At 43.1% G+C, this 19,816-nt stretch overlaps 2 protein-coding genes across 4 annotated transcripts in view; both read left to right on the plus strand.

The window, feature by feature from the left end:
* Nucleotides 1–9,416, plus strand: part of LOC137545832 (retinol dehydrogenase 7-like) — a 65,875-nt gene extending 56,459 nt beyond the window's left edge. For all 3 annotated transcript variants that reach the window (XM_068267509.1, XM_068267511.1, XM_068267510.1), the window contains exon 5: nt 7,583–9,416. In XM_068267509.1, coding sequence (XP_068123610.1) covers nt 7,583–7,809 — 227 coding nt within the window. In that variant the 3' untranslated portion in view covers nt 7,810–9,416. The remainder of the gene's footprint in view (nt 1–7,582) is intronic.
* A 2,442-nt stretch (nt 9,417–11,858) lies between these two features.
* Nucleotides 11,859–19,816, plus strand: part of LOC137545830 (retinol dehydrogenase 7-like) — a 47,527-nt gene continuing 39,569 nt past the window's right edge. The window contains exon 1 of the mRNA XM_068267507.1: nt 11,859–11,961. The gene's annotated coding sequence lies outside the window, so the exon portion shown is untranslated. The remainder of the gene's footprint in view (nt 11,962–19,816) is intronic.

Raw genomic sequence — 19,816 nt, forward strand, 5'->3', positions numbered from 1 at the left:
CTAGATTATTCTCGCATTGTTATGTTATGCTATAGACTAGTTCCAGGATGTTGTGACTACGGACCTCACACCCAAGCCTAGGAAACTGTGTCAATGCTATGTCATGCTATAGACTAGTTCCAGGGTTTTGTGACTACGGACCTCACACCCAAGCCTAGGAAACTGTGTCAATGCTATGTTATGCTATAGACTAGTTCCAGGGTGTTGTGACTACGGACCTCACACCCAGGCCTAGGATACTGTGTCAATGCTATGTTATGCTATAGACTAGTTCCAGGGTGTTGTGACTACGGACCTCACACCCAAGCCTAGGAAACTGTGTCAATGCTATGTTATGCTATAGACTAGTTCCAGGGTGTTGTGACTACGGACCTCACACCCAAGCCTAGGATACTGTGTCAATGCTATGTTATGCTATAGACTAGTTCCAGGGTGATGTGACTACGGACCTCACACCCAAGCCTAGGATACTGTGTCAATGCTATGTTATGCTATAGACTAGTTCCAGGGTGTTGTGACTACGGACCTCACACCCAAGACTAGCATTGTGTACTTGTATTACTTTAGCCCGCTTCCAGGGTGTAGAGAGCTAGGATCTCACATCCAGTTAGGGCAAGTCTGTTCTTCTTCGCAGCAGGGCATCCTGCAACCAAGCCTAGGCCCCTCTCCTAGGGAGCCTTTACGCTATAGGGATTCACCCATAGTCTGGGGTGAATTCCCTTCTTCTTCTACCTCCAGCTCCTCTGGTGGTCCTTACTCAAAGTGGTACTGTTACACCAAACACTCATATCTCAGGTGTCCAGAGGTTAGCAATATATCTGATTATCGGTGATACTGCAGATCATCAATAATCAGGTATATATCTGCATTCTTGGTGATGCTGCAGATCGCCAATAATCAGATTCTCTCTGCGTGCTGACACCGATCGTTACACCCCCCTGGTGGTGCCTAACCACCCCCCTGGTGGTGCCTTACACTAACTACCCCCCTGGAGGTGTCTAACCCTAACTACCCTCCTGGTGGTGCTTAACCCTAACCATCCCCCTGGTGGTGTCTAACCCTAACCATCCCCACTGCACACCCTTACACACATAGAAACAATAATATATTTGATACCGTAAAATACTTCACTACAAATAACATGAATAGAATAATTTATATATTTTTAATACAGTAAATAGCTTTACAATCACGTAAACATTTAAAATATTATGAGTAGTAAAAGTTATATATTTGTAAGAGAATAAAAAGCTTTACAATCACGTACGCATTAAAAATATTATAAATAGAAAAAGTATAATAGAATCAATAGCCTTACAATCACATTCGCATTAAAAATCTTAAAATAACGGTAATATTAAATGCGATATATTAGTAAGATAATAAAACTGAAAACTATAATTTACGCATTATAATTCTGAAAACAAGGTTAATACCAAAAACGATAATTTGTAATAAAAATAGCTTGAAAACGATATTTAAGCATTATACTTATGAAAACGAAAATGTACTTATTACACTCCTGAAAGCAAAATTTGAAAATAATAAAATAAGTTAAACTGAAAGTAAAAACAAATTTGTAAACAATATTTGTAATAAACCTTATTCTGTAAACGAAAACTTTTGTTAACACGATCCTTGCAACCGCTATTTCTCGGGTGCCAAAATTTACTCTCTGGGGCCCAATAGCCGATATTTTACACTGCATTGTATAGGTGCGCCCTTTTTGTCCACTAGCCATATGCGCCCTTTTTTCCTGCTTCCTCGTGGGAACCTATTTGACCTCCCTTGTTACATACTGGTGGTACCTACTCCACCTTGGTTAATTAGTTTCTTTGTGTTTGTGCTTTTGTTCTGTTTTTACTCCCTTTTTTGACAGCTTTTAAAAGTTGACTTAGAAATCATCCGCTCTAGTGTAGAGATTTCTGTGGAGTCTTTAATTTCCGATCTTCATCTACTCCCTGACTGTGGACTGTTCGTGTTCCTACACTACCTTTTCCTTGGTTTTTTTTTCTTTGTTTTTCTACAACTAAAAATGAGTATATCTTGTAACATTTGTTGTTTATATACACATTTGGTACCTTTAATTCGATGTAACCTATTATTCATGGACAGACGTCTGTACTTCATCTGTAAGTTTGTTGTATATCTTTCTGTCTTTACTTTTTGAAGTAAATAAAAGCAGTGTTTAAAAAAAAAAAAAAAAAAAGCAGGAAAGTTGCTGTCCACAAAGCACATTTTTTCAATGTGCTATTTAGCTTTTATACACTGTTTATATTCACTTATCAACCTGACTTCTATTACAGTTTGGCTTGTTCAGTTTTGGGTTTCATTGGGCTTTAAGCATCATTGAAGTTGTCATTAACCTGTGTGGTTCTTGCCTTTTGCATGATAACTAATTTAATAAAGTTCAAGCCTCTAACGCTTTGCAATAATTATATGGTGGATAGTGAGGTGTTTTGCCTGTATAACAATACTTATAGATGATGATTTACCTTGAAATAAATCAGAGCACTCAGTATTTGATGGGTCGCGGCTTAGCTTCCAATTGGAGGAAGCTTACGGAGACGGAGAGGGAAGGGACACAGGCGGGGAAGCCATGCAATACAGGAGGCGGGGGAGCAGTGATGGGGGACAGGCTGCAGGTAAATAGCAGGTTAGTGACAAGCAGATTGGCCTCTATTCACTAAGATCATGCTGGAGATAATAAGGCAAGAGAAAACTTGCCTCCACACAGTGAGAGAGTTATCTTATCTCTTCATTCCTTAAGTTACCTCCCCTGTAGTTAAGTTACCTCCTCTGTAGTTATTTTCACACGCAGTTAATTAACAGGCTGTCTTTAACTTTAGAATTCTGGAGTTATTTTAAGGATTGAAGAGTTAACTTTAGCTTTGCCTGAGGTAAAATGTTTCCTGAATATGACATGCCCCATCACCATGGTGATAACTATAGAAACATTATTAAAGACAGGAGATAAGCTTAGTGAATTGAGGTCATTGTCACAAACCTGGCGCTTTTTTTTAAGGGGGACAGCAGAGCCCGAGGGTGCTGGAGGCAGCAATAGAAGGGCATGGGGGCATGTCATTATACACAGAACATGGCTCTGTGTCCTATTAAGATTTGAAAAATACACTTCAGGTTCTCTTTAACAGGTTTCAAAAGTCATAATAATTGTACAATGTAAAATGATATTAAAAAAAATCCTTAAATTCAGATTTTTACTTATCAGTGGTTACTTGATGTAATTACTAGTTAAAATTGGACGCCAGAAGACTTATTGTTTCTTATGTTAGGTACACATGTTACATTTTTCGGTTCGATAGATGCGTTTGATAAATTCCATCATGTCAGTTATTCCTCTCGATCATTTTAACGCTCGATTTCTCAAAGAAGTGAATGGAAAAAGATACGAAAAACGAGAGAATCGAGCGGAATAAAACAATCAAGCGGAGAGTCGAACGGGAAAAACGTATAGTGTGTACCCAGCATTAGGCCATTCCCCCTTCGACCTTTCACTAAGTTGTACTCCTTTATAGATAACCTAAAAACATACTAGGTATCTATAGTATATACTACCCCGCCTCTTGTTTCCTCCCTATTCCTTTAGATTGTAAGCCCACAAGAGCAGGGCTCTCTTACTCTTTTGTGTCAGAATTTGTTACACGTTTGATTCATCATGTTACATTTATCACTGTGATTACAATTTCTTCCAGTTCTGTATTTTGTACCAGTGTCTATATGTGATTTATACCATTGTATTATTATGTACCCCATGTTTGTTTCTTATTCTGTACTATGGCATGGAATATGTTGGTGCTTTATAAATCAATAATAATTTAAACATAACATGTCCTCTTAAAATACTGATTTAAGAAAATGTCAGCAGACTCTCTGGCTCATGATTGATTTGCAATATGTCTGTCTTTAAAAGGACATCAGCCATCTTGTCTTAATTAATAGCAGGACAACTAAAGTGTAAAGAATATGGAGGCTGCCAAATGTATTTCCTTTTAAACAATACCAGTTGCCTGGCAGCCCTGCTGATCTGTTTGGCTGCAGTAATGTCTGATTCACACACCAGAAACAAGCATGCAGCTAATCTTGCCAGATCTGACAATAACGTAAAAATCACCTGATCTGCTGCATGCTTGTTCAGGGTGTATGACTGAAAGTATTAGAGGCAGAGGATCAGCAGGATGCCAGGCAACTGGTATTGCTTAAAAGGAAATAAATATGTCAGCCTCTATATCCCTCTCACTTCAGCTGTCCTGTAATTGCACTCTTTCAAATACCAAGTAATTATAATCTGTACTTATATATGATAAATACAATATATGCATATCTTAAATGCACTTATTTAAAATAAAAACCCATTCTATAATTGTCTTTAAGGGCCCTTTTCCACTAGCAATCACAATCACAAATGCCAGCGATTGCGATTTTTCATTAATTCTGTTATGTGATTGCGATTTTTCATTTGCATTGCATTATCACTCTAAAAATCGCTCCAGAAAGCGATTGCGATTTGCAAATCGAATCACTATAGTGGAAAATACTTCTCATAATTTTTATGAGAAAGTAACAACCCTAGCTATTTAAAAATCAGTAGCAATTTGCGATTTTGCAATTCAGCTGTGCAGTCGAAAAGGGCCCTGATGAGGAATAACTGAAATAATACAGTTGCTACATAAAAACTTTTTCAACACAGGTGAAGTTGCTCAATTACTAAATATTTCCACAAAAGATTGTTGACTTTCCACAATGCATATCTGTAACCATGAGAAAAGAACATCTTATACCATGACATTCTTCAGCAATGCTGTAATTAAAATGCATTTTAAAGGACAACCGAGGTGACGTGACGTTGATGCTGAGAAAATAATCTTATTTCTCAGCATCAACATGGGTTTACTAAAGACAGGTCCTGTTTGACTAACATGCTCAGCTTTTATGAGGTAGTGAATGCTAATATGGATATTGGGAATGCTGTAGATGTGATATACTTGGACTTTGTAAAGGCCTTCGACACTGTTCCCCACAGAAGTCTGGTGCAAAAGTTGAGGATGCAAGGACTGGGGAAGAGTTTGTGTGCATGGATAGGGAACTGGCTAATGGACAGAAAACAAAGAGTTGTGGTCAATGGATCGTACTCAAAATGGGAGACTGTTAGCAGTGGGGTCCCACAGGGGTCTGTACTGGGTCCAGTGCTCTTCAATTTATTTATTAATGACCTAGTAGATGCAGTAGTGAGCAATGTTGCTATTTTTGCAGATGATACAAAATTGTGCAGAATCATCAACTCTCAGGAAGATAGTGTCATATTGCAACAGGATCTGGATAGGATGGCTATATGGGCACATACATGGCAGATTAAATTCAATGTTGACAAATGTAAAGTCATGCATTTTGGTCGTACCAATGGTCTAGCACCATACAAAATAAATGGGATACAGTTGGGAACATCAAACTTGGAGAAGGACTTAGGAGTACTCATCGACAACAAGTTAAATAATCGTACTCAATGCCAAGCCGCTGCAGCTAAAGCGAACAAAATTTTGGGATGCATTAAAAGGGAAATAAAAACTCGAGATGCTAGCATAATATTGCCCCTGTTTAACTCTCTAGTAAGGCCACATCTGGAATATGGAATTCAGTTCTGGGCACCACATTACAAAAAAGATATTGCAGTTTTAGAGCAGGTGCAGAGACGAGCTACAAAATTGATACGTGGGATGGAAGGTCTCGCTTACCAAGAAAGCTTAGATAAACTGGGTTTATTTAGTCTAGAGAAAAGACGCCTTAGAGGAGATCTAATTAACATGTATAAATACATCAGAGGGCAATATAATAGCTTGGCGGATGAGCTTTTTGTCCCTAGGCCTTCTCAAAGGACTAGAGGACATGAGCTGCGCATGGAGGAAAAACGTTTTAGCCATTTATTTAGGAAAGGGTTCTTTACAGTAAGAGTGATTAAGATGTGGAATGCATTGCCACAGGAAGTCGTTATGGCAAACTCTATACCTGCATTTAAAGGGGGCTTAGATGCTTTCCTTGCGTTGAAAGACATCTATGGCTACAATTACTAGGTTATGCCTAATGATGTTGATCCAGGGATTTTATCTGATTGCCATCTGGAGTCAGGGAGGAATTTTTTCCTTTTGGGGCTAATTGGACCATGCCTTGTGGGGGGTTTTTCGCCTTCCTCTGGATCAACAGGGGTATGTGGGGGACGGGCTGGAGTTGTACTTTGTACTGGTTGAACTCGATGGATGTATGTCTTTTTTCAACCAAAATAACTATGTAACTATGTAACTATGTGACATGATGAGATAGACATGTGTATGTACAGTGCCAAGCACACAAATAACTAAGCCGTGTACCTTTTTTTCTTTCTTTGCCTGTAAGAGTTAAACATCAGGTATGCAAGTGACAGTTTATGTCCGGGTCGGGACCGGGTCGGACTGGGTAAGACTATAGCATAACCCTCACTGTTTAGTAATTACAGCCATAAAATACTTTCCTGTCAGTAAATGGCTTCTGAGAGCAGGAAAGAGATAAAATAGGTTAATAGTTCATAGATTTGAGCTCTTGCATACTGCAATGAAGGTGTCATTGAGCAGAGACAATGGAACCGTAAAAACATAAAAACTAGATTTAACTATAAAATAAAACTATGAGATATCTAAAAAAGTCATTTTTAGGAAAAGGAGGATATATACAACTGTTTGTCTCATCAGTTTATGTTCACCTCAGATGTCCTTTAAAGGTCTGTAATTGTAATCTTTCATTAGCTAAGAATATTAGATCCATTTATTAAAGCGGGTGGGTAGGGTGAACAGAAAACACCCTGGAGGGAAACAAAAACACAGACGGGAGGGAGCCCCAATGGTGCAGTAAGTCACAACAATGGACAACTGAAGTAGAGTAGGTAGAGGTACTCACAGAGGGAGGTGCAGGGGGGCAACCAACCACAGTAGGCAGGTGGAGATGCACAAACCTGACTCCACTCAGGTGCACAGATGCTCTTCTGGTGCAAAAAGTTCTGACGGTTGTAGATGTGGAGTCAGCCACCTGACCAAATAGAATAAGCCTCCTGATGGAGGGTAGGTAACACAAAGGGGAGGAGGGAAAGGGGTGCTCATGGTATGATAAAACTGCATTAAAAACAGCTAAAAAAAATTTTTTTAAATGAGCTGGCTAACCTTAAGGTTGACAAATTCGAATGGTAAACAACGAACTTTATTATGCACTTGGCAACACGTTTCGTGGGTCTCAGCCCACTTCCTCAGGCCAAACAAAAAGTGCCAGAGAGATCAAAGCAAGAGCCTCCCCCCCCCCCCCCCCCTTCCATATTTATTAAAGCATCTCTAACTTACCTATAATTCTTTTTTTTTTTACCATTAAAACATTGTTTTGTTTAAAAATCATATTGAAAATGTGACACTGTTTTCTGCATTAAATGAGGAATTCTGAGAAAGTAGCCAATCTCTTTTTTTCTGCAGTTTTTTAGCCGTACCTTTTAAAGAACTGTTTCAGCTGCCAGTATAAGTTGCTAAATAAATGTTTTTTATCACACTCATAGGTATCAAAGCCCTGAAAGATGCAATGAAAGGAGCAAGTTCAAAGGTTTACAAAGTCACAGACTGTATGGAGCACGCTCTGACGGCTGTTCATCCCTGGACTAGATACTCACCTGGCTGGGACTGCAAACTCCTCTTCATTCCTATATCGTACCTCCCTACAGTCATCTCCGACTATCTTATTTATCAGATTGCACCCAAAAGAGTTCAAAGGATAACTGCATCTTAGAGTAGCACAAGTTGCTGATATTTCCTTTTTTGTATTCTGTTGACTTCTATCTAAGTACATTTGTTACAAGACATCGAGTGTGTTCAACTCTGTAATGCTGAACTATATTTCTAACTTACTTGGATTTTTATAGTAATGTGCACTTTCTGATTGCTAAACAAAAGGGAAAAAAAGATGAAAGAATCACAGGTGATTTGAGAATTTTGGTCTGTTAGATTGCAGGCCTTGCAATCTCATGAGACGTAATGCTGGGCATACACGGCTCGATTTTGAGCCATTAAGATGGTTTGATAGATAATTTCCGACATGTCCGATGTCCCGCCCGAGCCTTTCACCGCTCGATTACGGATAGCAGTGAATGGAAAAAGATAAGAACAACGAGCAGAAGATAAGAGAATTGACAGTGGAATTGAGCAGTGAAACGATCGAGCGGGAGAATTGAGCTGCAAAATCAAGCCGTGTATGCCCAGCATAACAGATGTGTTCACAGCTAGCCTCCACTATCTGTCTGTGACCTCCAGAATGATCCCTGGGTATCTCTAAATATTCTCAGAGACTAGTCATCAGCACAATATTCAAATTAAAGTCAACAGAGATGTAAACACTAAAGTGTGTGTGTGAGTGTGCGTGTGTGTGTGAGTGTGCGTGTGTGTGTGTGTGTGTGTGTGTGTGTGTGTGTGTGTGTGTGACCACTGTTCACAAACCAACAGACTAAAAATACCCTAACAGGCTAGTGCTAATGTTATGCTAGTACCATACTTTCTGGTTGATATCCATAAACATAGGTCTTTTTTCAACCCAACCATCTATGTAACTATGTCCCCCTGTCTATGCTGCAAAGTAGCTGAAGCTGGAAGATGTATCAGTTAAAAACACCTTCTTTGGCATAGGAGACCAGAATTTAAATCATTGCTAGAGACAGTGCCCATTTAGTAAGGAGTCTTTGGGCAAGATTCCCTGATGCTCCAGTGTGGCTTACTGAGGCTGCATTTAGTGCCTGAAGCCCTCAAGCACGTTGAGAGCCATAGGAGAAAAGGGCTATACACGTGTTAATGTTTACATTTAAATACAACTTTATTTATAACAGACACTAGAACACACATTCTGACATCTGTGTATACAGAGCAATGTCACACACATACAGTGGGGTGCGAAAGCTTGGGCAACCTTGTTAATCGTCATGATTTTCCTGTATAAATAGTTTGTAAATAATTTGTATGTGTAGTACTGCTAAGAAATAAAGCATTAGGAGCAGAGACATGAGTCTAATAGCCAGTTGCGTGTGGACCTTCTATGCCCTGTTACCACCTGTTCTTTAATAGCCAATTTAATTAGAATTTGTGTATACCTGTTGTTAGGTGCTGGCAATTAGCTAATTTATTTAACGTATGTATGTTTCTACCTATTGTATAGAGCCTTTAGAGTGAATAGATACAAGCTTTGATGTGATCATTTACATTTCAAAAAAGAGGGATTGCAGGAGATGCTACAAAATCTGAGTCAGTCTGATAAAAGCCCGCCCAGCGGGAGGTGCCGACGGACCCGTCGTTGGCTGCTGTTGTGCATGTGTACGCACCTTTAGTCATTAAAGGTATCACCTAAACAAATTTTGTTGTTATGTCTTCGGATGAGTCTATTATTGTTTCCAGTACAGGAAGAGTTAAGAAACTCCAGTTGTTATCTATGCAAAAGAGCCACTGAGCTCCATGACGTTCAAAGTCACAGAGTTCTGTCTTCAAAAGCTTATTATCTTAAGTGTCAGTCACTGTATTTTTTTTTTTTTTTTGCAGAGGACAGTTCAAAAGTTTACTAGCCTGCTCTGTAAAATCATTTCAAATGCTAAGTAGTGTGTAAACTGCAAATATTAGAGAATGAAGCAATGTTCTAAAAAAAACAAAAAAAAACTATATAACTGAAAATAAAAATGTGAGAATATTTTCTTTGCTACTAATGTTCTAGTAATTATCCGTCCAACCAAGCCTCCCACCTGAATGCTAATTTGTGCAGATCCTGCTAGATCGATATGGCAGGCAAAGGGTGTATGACTGTGCACCTGATTGGTTGACTGGCGCCTGCTCGCCAGATAGAGGTAGGAAAATGCCTGAACTGGTAGTGAGCAATTGTGTGTGTTGCAGTTTGCATTCAGTTTGGAGGTGATGGGGGTGAAGTCCCTGGAGGTGAGAGAGCCAGGGCTCGCCCACATTTCCCTCTGGGTATCGCATGGTGGTTTGGGGGCCCCAGCAAGTGAGAGATGCTGGGGCCCCCGGCTGTCGTGCGAACCAGTGTTTGTGATAATTATCCGTACTACACAATCGATTCATTATATCATAATTTTTTTTTCGCTTCAGTGTCTCTTGAGTTATGGGAAACACAGATGGAATGTAAGCACGTTACTTTGCTTTTGGGGTATCCTCTTTGAAACAAACATGTGTAGCCGATGTTTAATAAAGGAATTAAAAATAGGAGTTAGATCACAAGCATTTGAAGCAACTGTAAAAGGTGTAGTCACCCTTTATTTTACTCTTACGTTTCACTTGTATTTTTAAAATCCATTTTCTCAAAAACTACAAGGTCTTTTTGGAAAAAAGTGTTGACTTGTTCCCAATATTCACCTCAGCAATGTGATCACAGCATATATGGGGGCTTTGCTAATAACCGCTAAAGTCAGCACGAAACTATGCGTAGTTGCAAAATGAAGGTTACTTACAAAATTAAATACATTTTTCCCCAAAATTTTGCATTCTGATCTTGCATCAAAATTGCAACTTACGATGAGAAATTATGATTATGCGAAATTCATGCTAATCACTGTTGCTTTCAGTTATAACTGAAAGGATGACTGAGGTGCAAGGTAAAGTCCATGTTTTCCTACGGCTCAGTTCACATTACATGCGTTTTAACCAAAATCTTTTTCTCAATACACTGCTATGGAATGTTTTTCAGTATATAGTGTAAAAGAATCAAACAGGTTAGGGTAGAAGGTTAGCTTTATTTAAGTTTAAATGTCAGAAATGTGATTTTAAAAAAGAAAGCGATTTCATTAACCTTTTGGTAGTAAATCCTACACTGCACTTGTGGCTGCCTAACCTGATGCGGCGTAGGATTTACACCACCTGCCATTTCCGCTCCCAATGTGATCATGCGCACCCGAGAGGGGAGATTAAGCTGCCATATGACAGCTGACATCTCCCCTCAGTAATCAGGAGCCATCACTATTGGCTCCTGATTACGTGATCACTACAATCGCCGATGAATCGTAGTGATCACTATTTGCAGCGGCGGTCTGAGGGGAAGAAGAGGACGGGGACTCACCTTCCTGACATTCCCCCGGCGATCGTTGCTCCGCTCTGGCCAGCATCCACGCTCGCTCTGCGTTAAGTGTCCGGTCCCACTTTGATGACGTCACCGAGCTGCAACCCGCAACTTAACGGCAGTGCGAGCGAGGATGCCGGCCAGAGCGGAGGGGGTTAGAGCTGGAGCCTGGGAGGTGAGTAAAGGCTACTAGCAATAAAGGGGGACACCTGGCTACACTGGGGATACCATGCCTAGCTAGCTATACTGGGGATCCCCCCCCCGCATGTAAACACTCCATTTTACATTGAGTCTTGTTTTTTATTCACTAACTATCCGATTTTATTCAACTAAAAGCATGGAAGTGTTTTATTAACCGGCTGTAAAAAATGCCTGTCGATATGCAGGAAACTACCTGCAATACTGTGTAACGAAAATAATCTTTATTTATCAGATCTTTAAAAATAGGCTCCTTCAATGTACCCCAGTAAGTAATGGAAAATATGAAACAGAGACAAGTCATGTGCCATGAAGCATGATCTGCTTTGTCTTAGATAAATACCGGCTAGGATGGAAAGGAGCCAGGTTGCTGCACAATTCAAGCTTTGTAAATTGGAAAGTGAAGCAGTGTCTGGCAAGGACTGTAGTTTGCTGGGTAGAGGTGAATCATGTAATCATGCACATTGTACAGAACAAAAAGTTAACCATTGCTAGAGAAATCCCATTTGTGTTCACCTTGTACTCTGTAGTCTTCCTAGTTAATGCAGAACTTTCTTCTCCTCTCTGCTGTTGATATTAGTGCAGTGTTGACCCTCGCAGCAGCGACTACAAAGAGAATAAGCTCTATACAACATTTAAGAGGTACGTGGCCAATAAGGGTCCTGTTAACCTTTCTCCAAAGTTTTCTCCAATGAGGTATCTTCAAACCTTAAAGAGAGCCCGAGGTGGGCACATAAAAAACAACAACTATGCTACCTGATCTGGGGGGTTGGGCGGATCAGGTAGCCGCCATCCCCACCGTTCTCTGCCGCTCCATTGGCCTGCTTCACTTAAAGGAATACTATCAATGCCCAAGCGTTCTAAAATGGCAATATACAAATAATGTCTAAGTAGCTGTGTTAACATTTTCTTACTATTCATGTTAAATATCAGAGGCAAAAGCTTTCATTCATTGCGTGTAGACTTTAGCTACGTTTGGAATGTCTCATTTGCAGAGGTATGAATCTCTGCAGTCTGACATGCTAAGAACAGTGTAATATTGAAGCAGATTATTTGAAAACAGGTATCAGGTTTCACACACTACAGTATAATGCTGGGAATACACGGTTCGTTTCTGAGCCATTTAGATGGCTCGATAGATAATTTCCGACATGTCCGATCTCTTCGTTTTGCCGCTCAATTCCGCATTGAACACAATGGAAAAAGATAAGAAAAATGAGCGGAAGATAAGAGAATCGCCTGTGGAATCGAGCAGGGAATCGATCAAGCATGAGAATCGAGCGGCAAAGATGAAACAATGTATTCCCAGCATTACAAATGTTTATGTTGCACATAAGATACATTTCCTTACATAAGATACAGCTCTCTGTGAGAGAAAGCTCTGCTTGTCTCTGACTGAGCTCTCTGCACACATAGAGTTAATAATGCACTGTGAAGGGAATCCCCCTCCCCTCATGGCTGAGTCTGCTGTCAGAATTTCAGCAGACTGCCATCAGCAAAGAAAATGTGAAAGGAATTAGATAACAGTAATCAAATAGATAAGCAGTGAAATGTATACACCAGTACTTAGAAGCACTTCCCAAACATTTCCTATCTCTGGGGTCATGATGCTGGAAGAAGAGAGAGTTTCTCTCTCAGCCTGCAGGGAGAGGCAGGAGGCGTGGCCAGGGAGAGAGCTGCCCAATGGCCCCAGTGGGCGTTTTGAGCAGGGAATCTCTCTCCTCCCATTACCCTCCGGAATAGCAACAATTATTGTAGCGAATTCCGAGGGGCTATAGCACGGTGGTCAGGGGGCAGAGAGTGGCGGTGGGGGGGACACAGAGGCATGTCATGAGGCGGAGAACATGCCTCTGTGTCTCATCTGCCCCCCTGCCACATCGCCTCAGGTTCTCTTTAAAATAAGTTTGAGGTTACTTTTTTTTAACAACTTTTCAGTACTTTTTCATTTGTTGAATGCAGAAAAGTTATTATTAGATAAGATGAAAGATTATCCCCTGGGAGAAAACACAGGAGCAAAAGTTGATTGGATTAGGGCCACAAAGTCTTGTGTATTTATAGTTTTGGAGATATATGTAGTTTTGTCTTTTTCATGCATTGATCTTGGAGTAGTAATTATGAAATATTTATATGTAGGCTTTTTTACTCTGCATAGGTACATACGAGGTGAGGTGAGCCTCTATGTCCCCGTCACTTGCCATTTATTTGATTACTAATAGGAAATGTGGTGCCTACAGCCAGATACAGCCAGCCAGTACATTGTGAAATCAGCTGGGCACAACACCTAATGAAAACCTCAAGCTTCTTGTCCTAAAGTATACCTAGATCCTTGAAAAATCTGTTTTAAAACTAAATAAAACAACAGATTGAGCACAGAGCAGTAGAGATTAAAGGACAATTGCAGTGAGAAGAATGTGGAGGATGCCATATTTTTTTTCCTTTTAAACAATTCCAATTGCCTGGCAGTCCTGCTGATCTATTTGGCTGCAATAGTGACTGAACAACACCAGAAGCAAGCATGCAGATAATCTTGTCAGATCTGACAATAATGTCAGAAACACCTCATCTGCTGCATGCTTGTTCAGGGCCTATGGCTGAAAGTATTAGAGGCAGAGGATCAGCAGGATAGCCAGGCAACTGGTATTGCTTAAAAGGAAATAACTATGGAAGCCTCCATATTACTCTTGTTACATTTGTCCTTTAACTTTAGTCCAGTGCAAAAGTGAATGGACTAGTGAAACAAGTGAAACAAAACCCCATAAATTTAAGCCCTCTTTTACAAATAAGGAACTGATAAGAAACTGATGCATTCTGGCAGCTAAGGCTTGCTGTAAAAACACATTTTGTCAGTTTAACAGACTGCAAGAACACAAAATCATATATACAGGAGATCTGGTAGGCACACATTATATAATGTTACATCAAGTACTTGAAAGCTGCACAATGTGTACTACAGAATCCAGCAACATGCTCAAGACTCCAGAGTGCAATCCAAAAAGCAAGCTGAGTAGGAAACAAGTCTGGCGCTGTCACTTCAATGACCAAGGGAAAAGACAAGGGAAAAGACAGCGTGGATTACAAACTGTAAAAACATGTGAAGTGCACAAAATGTGCAGACACATGTACTTCTCCCATACAGATGTGGTTCTGTGTGCAGGGGAGATGACAGTGGGTGCACGGCCTTACGTCGTTACACAAAGTGATGCCTAGACTTTGCATTTCAATTCCTGGAACAGATGCAACAGTTCTATTGAAAATGCATTAGTGAACAGGTCTTACACCACAGGATCCACCATTCCCACGTCTGTTCTAATCTTGCATTCTTATCAAAAGAACCGCACACCTGGTGAGAGTGGTTGTTGGTGCTGTAACCTCGTAGCAAACAATATCCACAAAATCGAAGGGATGGTCTGCACACAGACTTGATCTGGAAATTGTGTTAATTTACTGCCCCATCACACACACATGTCAATGCATCTGAACATCACAGCTGACTATCGTTTTAGCGCCGGTATGGTCCTCTTTGTCAGGGTAAAGGGTCAGGGTATGGGGCAGACAAGCATGTACTGTGATTCCCACAGGAGAAAAATAATGTCCTCTCATTTTTATGCTATGCTAATTTAATTGTCTTGCAATATGATGTTATGATATGCTTGTCTGTCCTGTGCCTTGACAAAGGGGACCATACTGGCCCCAAAACAATCGTTGGCTGTGATGGTCAGATGCATTGACATGTCTGTGATAGGACTGTGAATTGACACGTTCCAGATCCTGGATCCTTCCTTCAATTTTGTAGATATTGTTTGCTACAAGGTTCCAGCACCAACAACCACTCTCACCACCTGTGTGGGGGGGCAAAAAGAGGGGTTGGGGGCGCCATGCCCAAAATGGGTGTGGTCATGGATCAGGATGTGGGTGTGGTCAGGGGGGAGCCAAATATACACAAACGTAGCAATGGTGGCACATTAGACTAGGACTATAGTAAGAATTAGATTGCGAGCACCTCAGACACAGGTGCCCCCCCAGTTTAGGTCGTGACAGGGGACCCCCAGTTCAGGTAGTGACAGGGACCCACAGTTTAGGTAGTGACAGGAGCCCCTAGTTTAGGTAGTGACAGGTGCCCCAGTTTAGGTAGTGACAGGAGCCTCCCAGTTTAGGTAGTGACAGGAGCCTCCCAGTTTAGGTAGTGACAGGAGCCTCCCAGTTTAGGTAGTGACAGGAGCCTCCCAGTTTAGGTAGTGACAGGAGCCTCCCAGTTTAGGTAGTGACAGGATCCTCCCAGTTTAGGTAGTGACAGGTGCCCCTAATTTAGGTAGTGACAGGAGCCTCCCAGTTTAGGTAGTGACAGGAGCCTCCCAGTTTAGGTAGTGACAGGAGCCTCCCAGTTTAGGTAGTGACAGGAGCCTCCCAGTTTAGGTAGTGACAGGTGCCCCTAGTTTAGGTAGTGACAGGAGCCTCCCAGTTTAGGTAGTGACAAGGCCTCCCAGCTTAGGTAGTGACAGGAGCCTCCCAGTTTAGGTAGTGACAGGAGCCTCCCAGTTTAGGTAGTGACAGGAGCCTCCCAGTTTAGGTAGTGACAGGTGCCCCTAGTTTAGGTAGTGACAGGAGCCTCCCAGTTTAGGTAGTGACAAGGCCTCCCAGTTTAGGTAGTGACAGGAGCCTCCCAGTTTAGGTAGTGACAGGAGCCTCCCAGTTTAGGTAGTGACAAGGCCTCCCAGTTTAGGTAGTGACAGGAGCCTCCCAGTTTAGGTAGTGACAGGAGCCTCCCAGTTTAGGTAGTGACAGGAGCCTCCCAGTTTAGGTAGTGACAGGAACTCCCAGTTTAGGTAGTGACAGGAACCTCCCAGTTTAGGTAGTGACAGGAGCCCCCCAGGTTAGGTAATGACAGGAACCCCCCTGGTTAGGTAGTGACAGGAGCCGCACAGGTTATGTATTGACAGGGATCCCCAGTTTAGGTAGTGACAGGAGCCTCCCAGTTTAGGTAGTGACAGGTGCCCCTAGTTTAGGTAGTGACAGGAGCCTCCCAGTTTAGGTAGTGACAGTTGCCCCTAGTTTAGGTAGTGACAGGAGCCCCCCAGGTTAGGTAGGGACAGGAGCCCCCCAGGTTAGGTAGTGACAGGAGCCCCCCAGGTTAGGTAGTGACAGGGATCCCCAGTTTAGGTAGTGACAGGATCCTCCCAGATTAGGTAGTGACAGGAACCCCCAGTTTAGGTAGTGACAGGAGCCCCCCAGGTAAGGTAATGACAGGAGCGCCCCAGGTTAGGTAGTGACAGGAGCCATGAGGTTAGGTATTGACAGGGATCCCAAGTTTAGGTAGTGACAGGAGCCTCCCAGTTTAGGTAGTGACAGGTGCCCCTAGTTTAGCTAGTGACAGGAGCCCCCCAGGTTAGGTAGGGACAGGAGCCCCCCAGCTTAGGTAGTGACAGGAGCCCCCCAGGTTAGGTAGTGACAGGGATCCCCAGTTTAGGTAGTGACAGGAGCCTCCCAGTTTAGGTAGTGACAGGAACCCCTAGTTTAGATAGTGACAGGAGTCCCCCAGGTTAGGTAATGACAGGAGCGCCCCAGGCTAGGTAGTGACAGGAGCGACCCAGGTTAGTTATTGACAGGTATCCCCAGTTTAGGTAGTGACAGGAGCCTCCCAGTTTAGGTAGTGACAGGAGCCCCTAGTTTAGGTAGTGACAGGAGCCCCCCAGGTTAGGTAGTGACAGGTACCCTAGTTTAGGTAGTGACAGGAGCCTCCCAGTTTAGGTAGTGACAAGGCCTCCCAGTTTAGGTAGTGACAGGAGCCTCCCAGTTTAGGTAGTGACAGGAGCCTCCCAGTTTAGGTAGTGACAAGGCCTCCCAGTTTAGGTAGTGACAGGAGCCTCCCAGTTTAGGTAGTGACAGGAGCCTCCCAGTTTAGGTAGTGACAGGAGCCTCCCAGTTTAGGTAGTGACAGGAACTCCCAGTTTAGGTAGTGACAGGAACCTCCCAGTTTAGGTAGTGACAAGAGCCCCCCAGGTTAGGTAATGACAGGAGCCCCCCAGGTTAGGTAGTGACAGGTACCCCAGTTTAGGTAGTGACAGGAGCCTCCCAGTTTAGGTAGTGACAGGTGCCCCTAGTTTAGGTAGTGACAGGAGCCTCCCAGTTTAGGTAGTGACAGTTGTCCCTAGTTTAGGTAGTGACAGGAGCCCCCCAGGTTAGGTAGGGACAGGAGCCCCCCAGATTAGGTAGTGACAGGAGCCCCCCAGGTTAGGTAGTGACAGGGATCCCCAGTTTAGGTAGTGACAGGATCCTCCCAGATTAGGTAGTGACAGGAACCCCCAGTTTAGGTAGTGACAGGAGCCCCCCAGGTAAGGTAATGACAGGAGCGCCCCAGGTTAGGTAGTGACAGGAGCCATGAGGTTAGGTATTGACAGGGATCCCCAGTTTAGGTAGTGACAGGAGCCTCCCAGTTTAGGTAGTGACAGGTGCCCCTAGTTTAGCTAGTGACAGGAGCCCCCCAGGTTAGGTAGGGACAGGAGCCCCCCAGCTTAGGTAGTGACAGGAGCCCCCCAGGTTAGGTAGTGACAGGGATCCCCAGTTTAGGTAGTGACAAGAGCCTCCCAGTTTAGGTAGTGACAGGAACCCCTAGTTTAGATAGTGACAGGAGTCCCCCAGGTTAGGTAATGACAGGAGCGCCCCAGGCTAGGTAGTGACAGGAGCGACCCAGGTTAGTTATTGACTGGTATCCCCAGTTTAGGTAGTGACAGGAGCCTCCCAGTTTAGGTAGTGACAGGTGCCCCTAGTTTAGGTAGTGACAGGAGCCCCCCAGGTTAGGTAGTGAAAGGAGCCCCCTGTCAGGAACCGACCCGCGGCACGCCTGCGTATGCGGTTCCCGACTGCGGGTTTGACCAGATCAAGCGGGGAGCAGCCTTATTTAAGCTAAAAACAAGGCTGTGACCCCCCAGAACACTTCTCACTGCCACCACTAGCGGTTCGCTAGACACGTCCCCTCAGCTGTCAAGGGCTAAACACGCAATCTGCGTTTTCGTATTTGGGTCAGCTTTGCGCTTAGGCCGAATACGAGAACGCCACGCACCCACACACAGTTGCAATCTTACATTGTAATGAAGTGAAACCACTAACAGTCGTTCCGAACGATACTGTTAGCCACTCTGCTGTCGCTACTCGCACTGGCGTTTTTCATACGTTGGGTCAGCTGCGCGCTTTAGGCCAACGTATGACAAACGCCCCCACACACAATGCAATTACAATTTCATATGGTAGTGTTGCTCAAGCGTACAAATAGGCATGGACTATACACAGTTGCACTTCAATCTCTTCTAGGCTATGAGTGTTAGTTTAGCACAGCAGAAGTCAAGCTTATTAAATAATAATTGAATATTCCAGAAAAACATGGAACAATGCAGAACAGAATATATACAAAAGATTACAAAAAAAAAAACAAAGTAAAAAAGTTACAAAATTAAGAGTTACAAAGATAACACACACGGATATTTGCGTAAAAATAAACGGGGGAAAAAAGAACGTTACCAGCTTAGGTTAGAACGTTGTTTGACGGGAGGACGCCGTTTCGACCAGGAGTCGCGATCATCCCTAGCTATTCGCTACCTCCGAGAGAAGATGATCACTAGGTATCTGTCTCTGCTTTTTATACTCTGAAGTGTCCCCTGGGGCATTTAATGTCCAGCCCCCAGGAACTAATGCAGTTTCCCCGTTTGTGACATCACCGAACGCTTGTCATAATCTTTCTTGTGATATGCAAACCTTCAAAGGGGTTCCTGTTTTAGCTTCTTGAAGTTTGCAGAATTCAATAGGTGAGATTGTATCCTACCAGACATCCAAAAGCTTCCTCCACATTATTTCCTTGGTTAACCCTCCTGGCGGTATGAAAAATTCCGTCAGGAGGCAGCGCGGCAGTTTTTTTTTTTTTTTTTAAATCATGTAGCGAGCCCAGGGCTCGCTACATGATAGCCGCTGCTCAGCGGCATCCCCCCGCCCGCTTCGATCGCCTTCGGCGATCTCCGATCAGGAAATCCCGTTCAAAGAACGGGATTTCCTGGAGGGTTTCCCCCGTCGCCATGGTGACGGGGCGGGATGACGTCACCGACGTCACCGACGTCAGCGACGTCGTGATGTCATTGGGAGTCCCGATCCACCCCTCGGCGCTGCATGGCACTGATTGGCCAGGCAGCGTACGGGGTCTGGGGGGGGGCGCGCGCCGCAACGTATAGCGGCGATCGGGCGCGGGGCGGCGGCGATCAGTGTGCTGGCGCAGCTAGCAAAGTGCTAGCTGCGTCCAGCAAAAAAAAATTAAGAAAATCGGCCCAGCAGGGCCGGAGAAAACCTCCTGCGCGGCCAGGAAGGTTAAAGTGTATTTTAGCACATACATGAAAAGATTGAATTTTGGTTACAGGTAGCAGTTTGCCTGTAATTGCCTGTAGACAGACGCAGACAATCACACCTGGGACAGCAGATTAAAAGTGACTGCTAGTGGCCTAATGAGCCGCTTCCTTGC

Source organism: Hyperolius riggenbachi, chromosome 2 (genome assembly GCF_040937935.1).
Source record: "Hyperolius riggenbachi isolate aHypRig1 chromosome 2, aHypRig1.pri, whole genome shotgun sequence".
In the NCBI taxonomy this organism is placed as follows: domain Eukaryota; kingdom Metazoa; phylum Chordata; class Amphibia; order Anura; family Hyperoliidae; genus Hyperolius; species Hyperolius riggenbachi.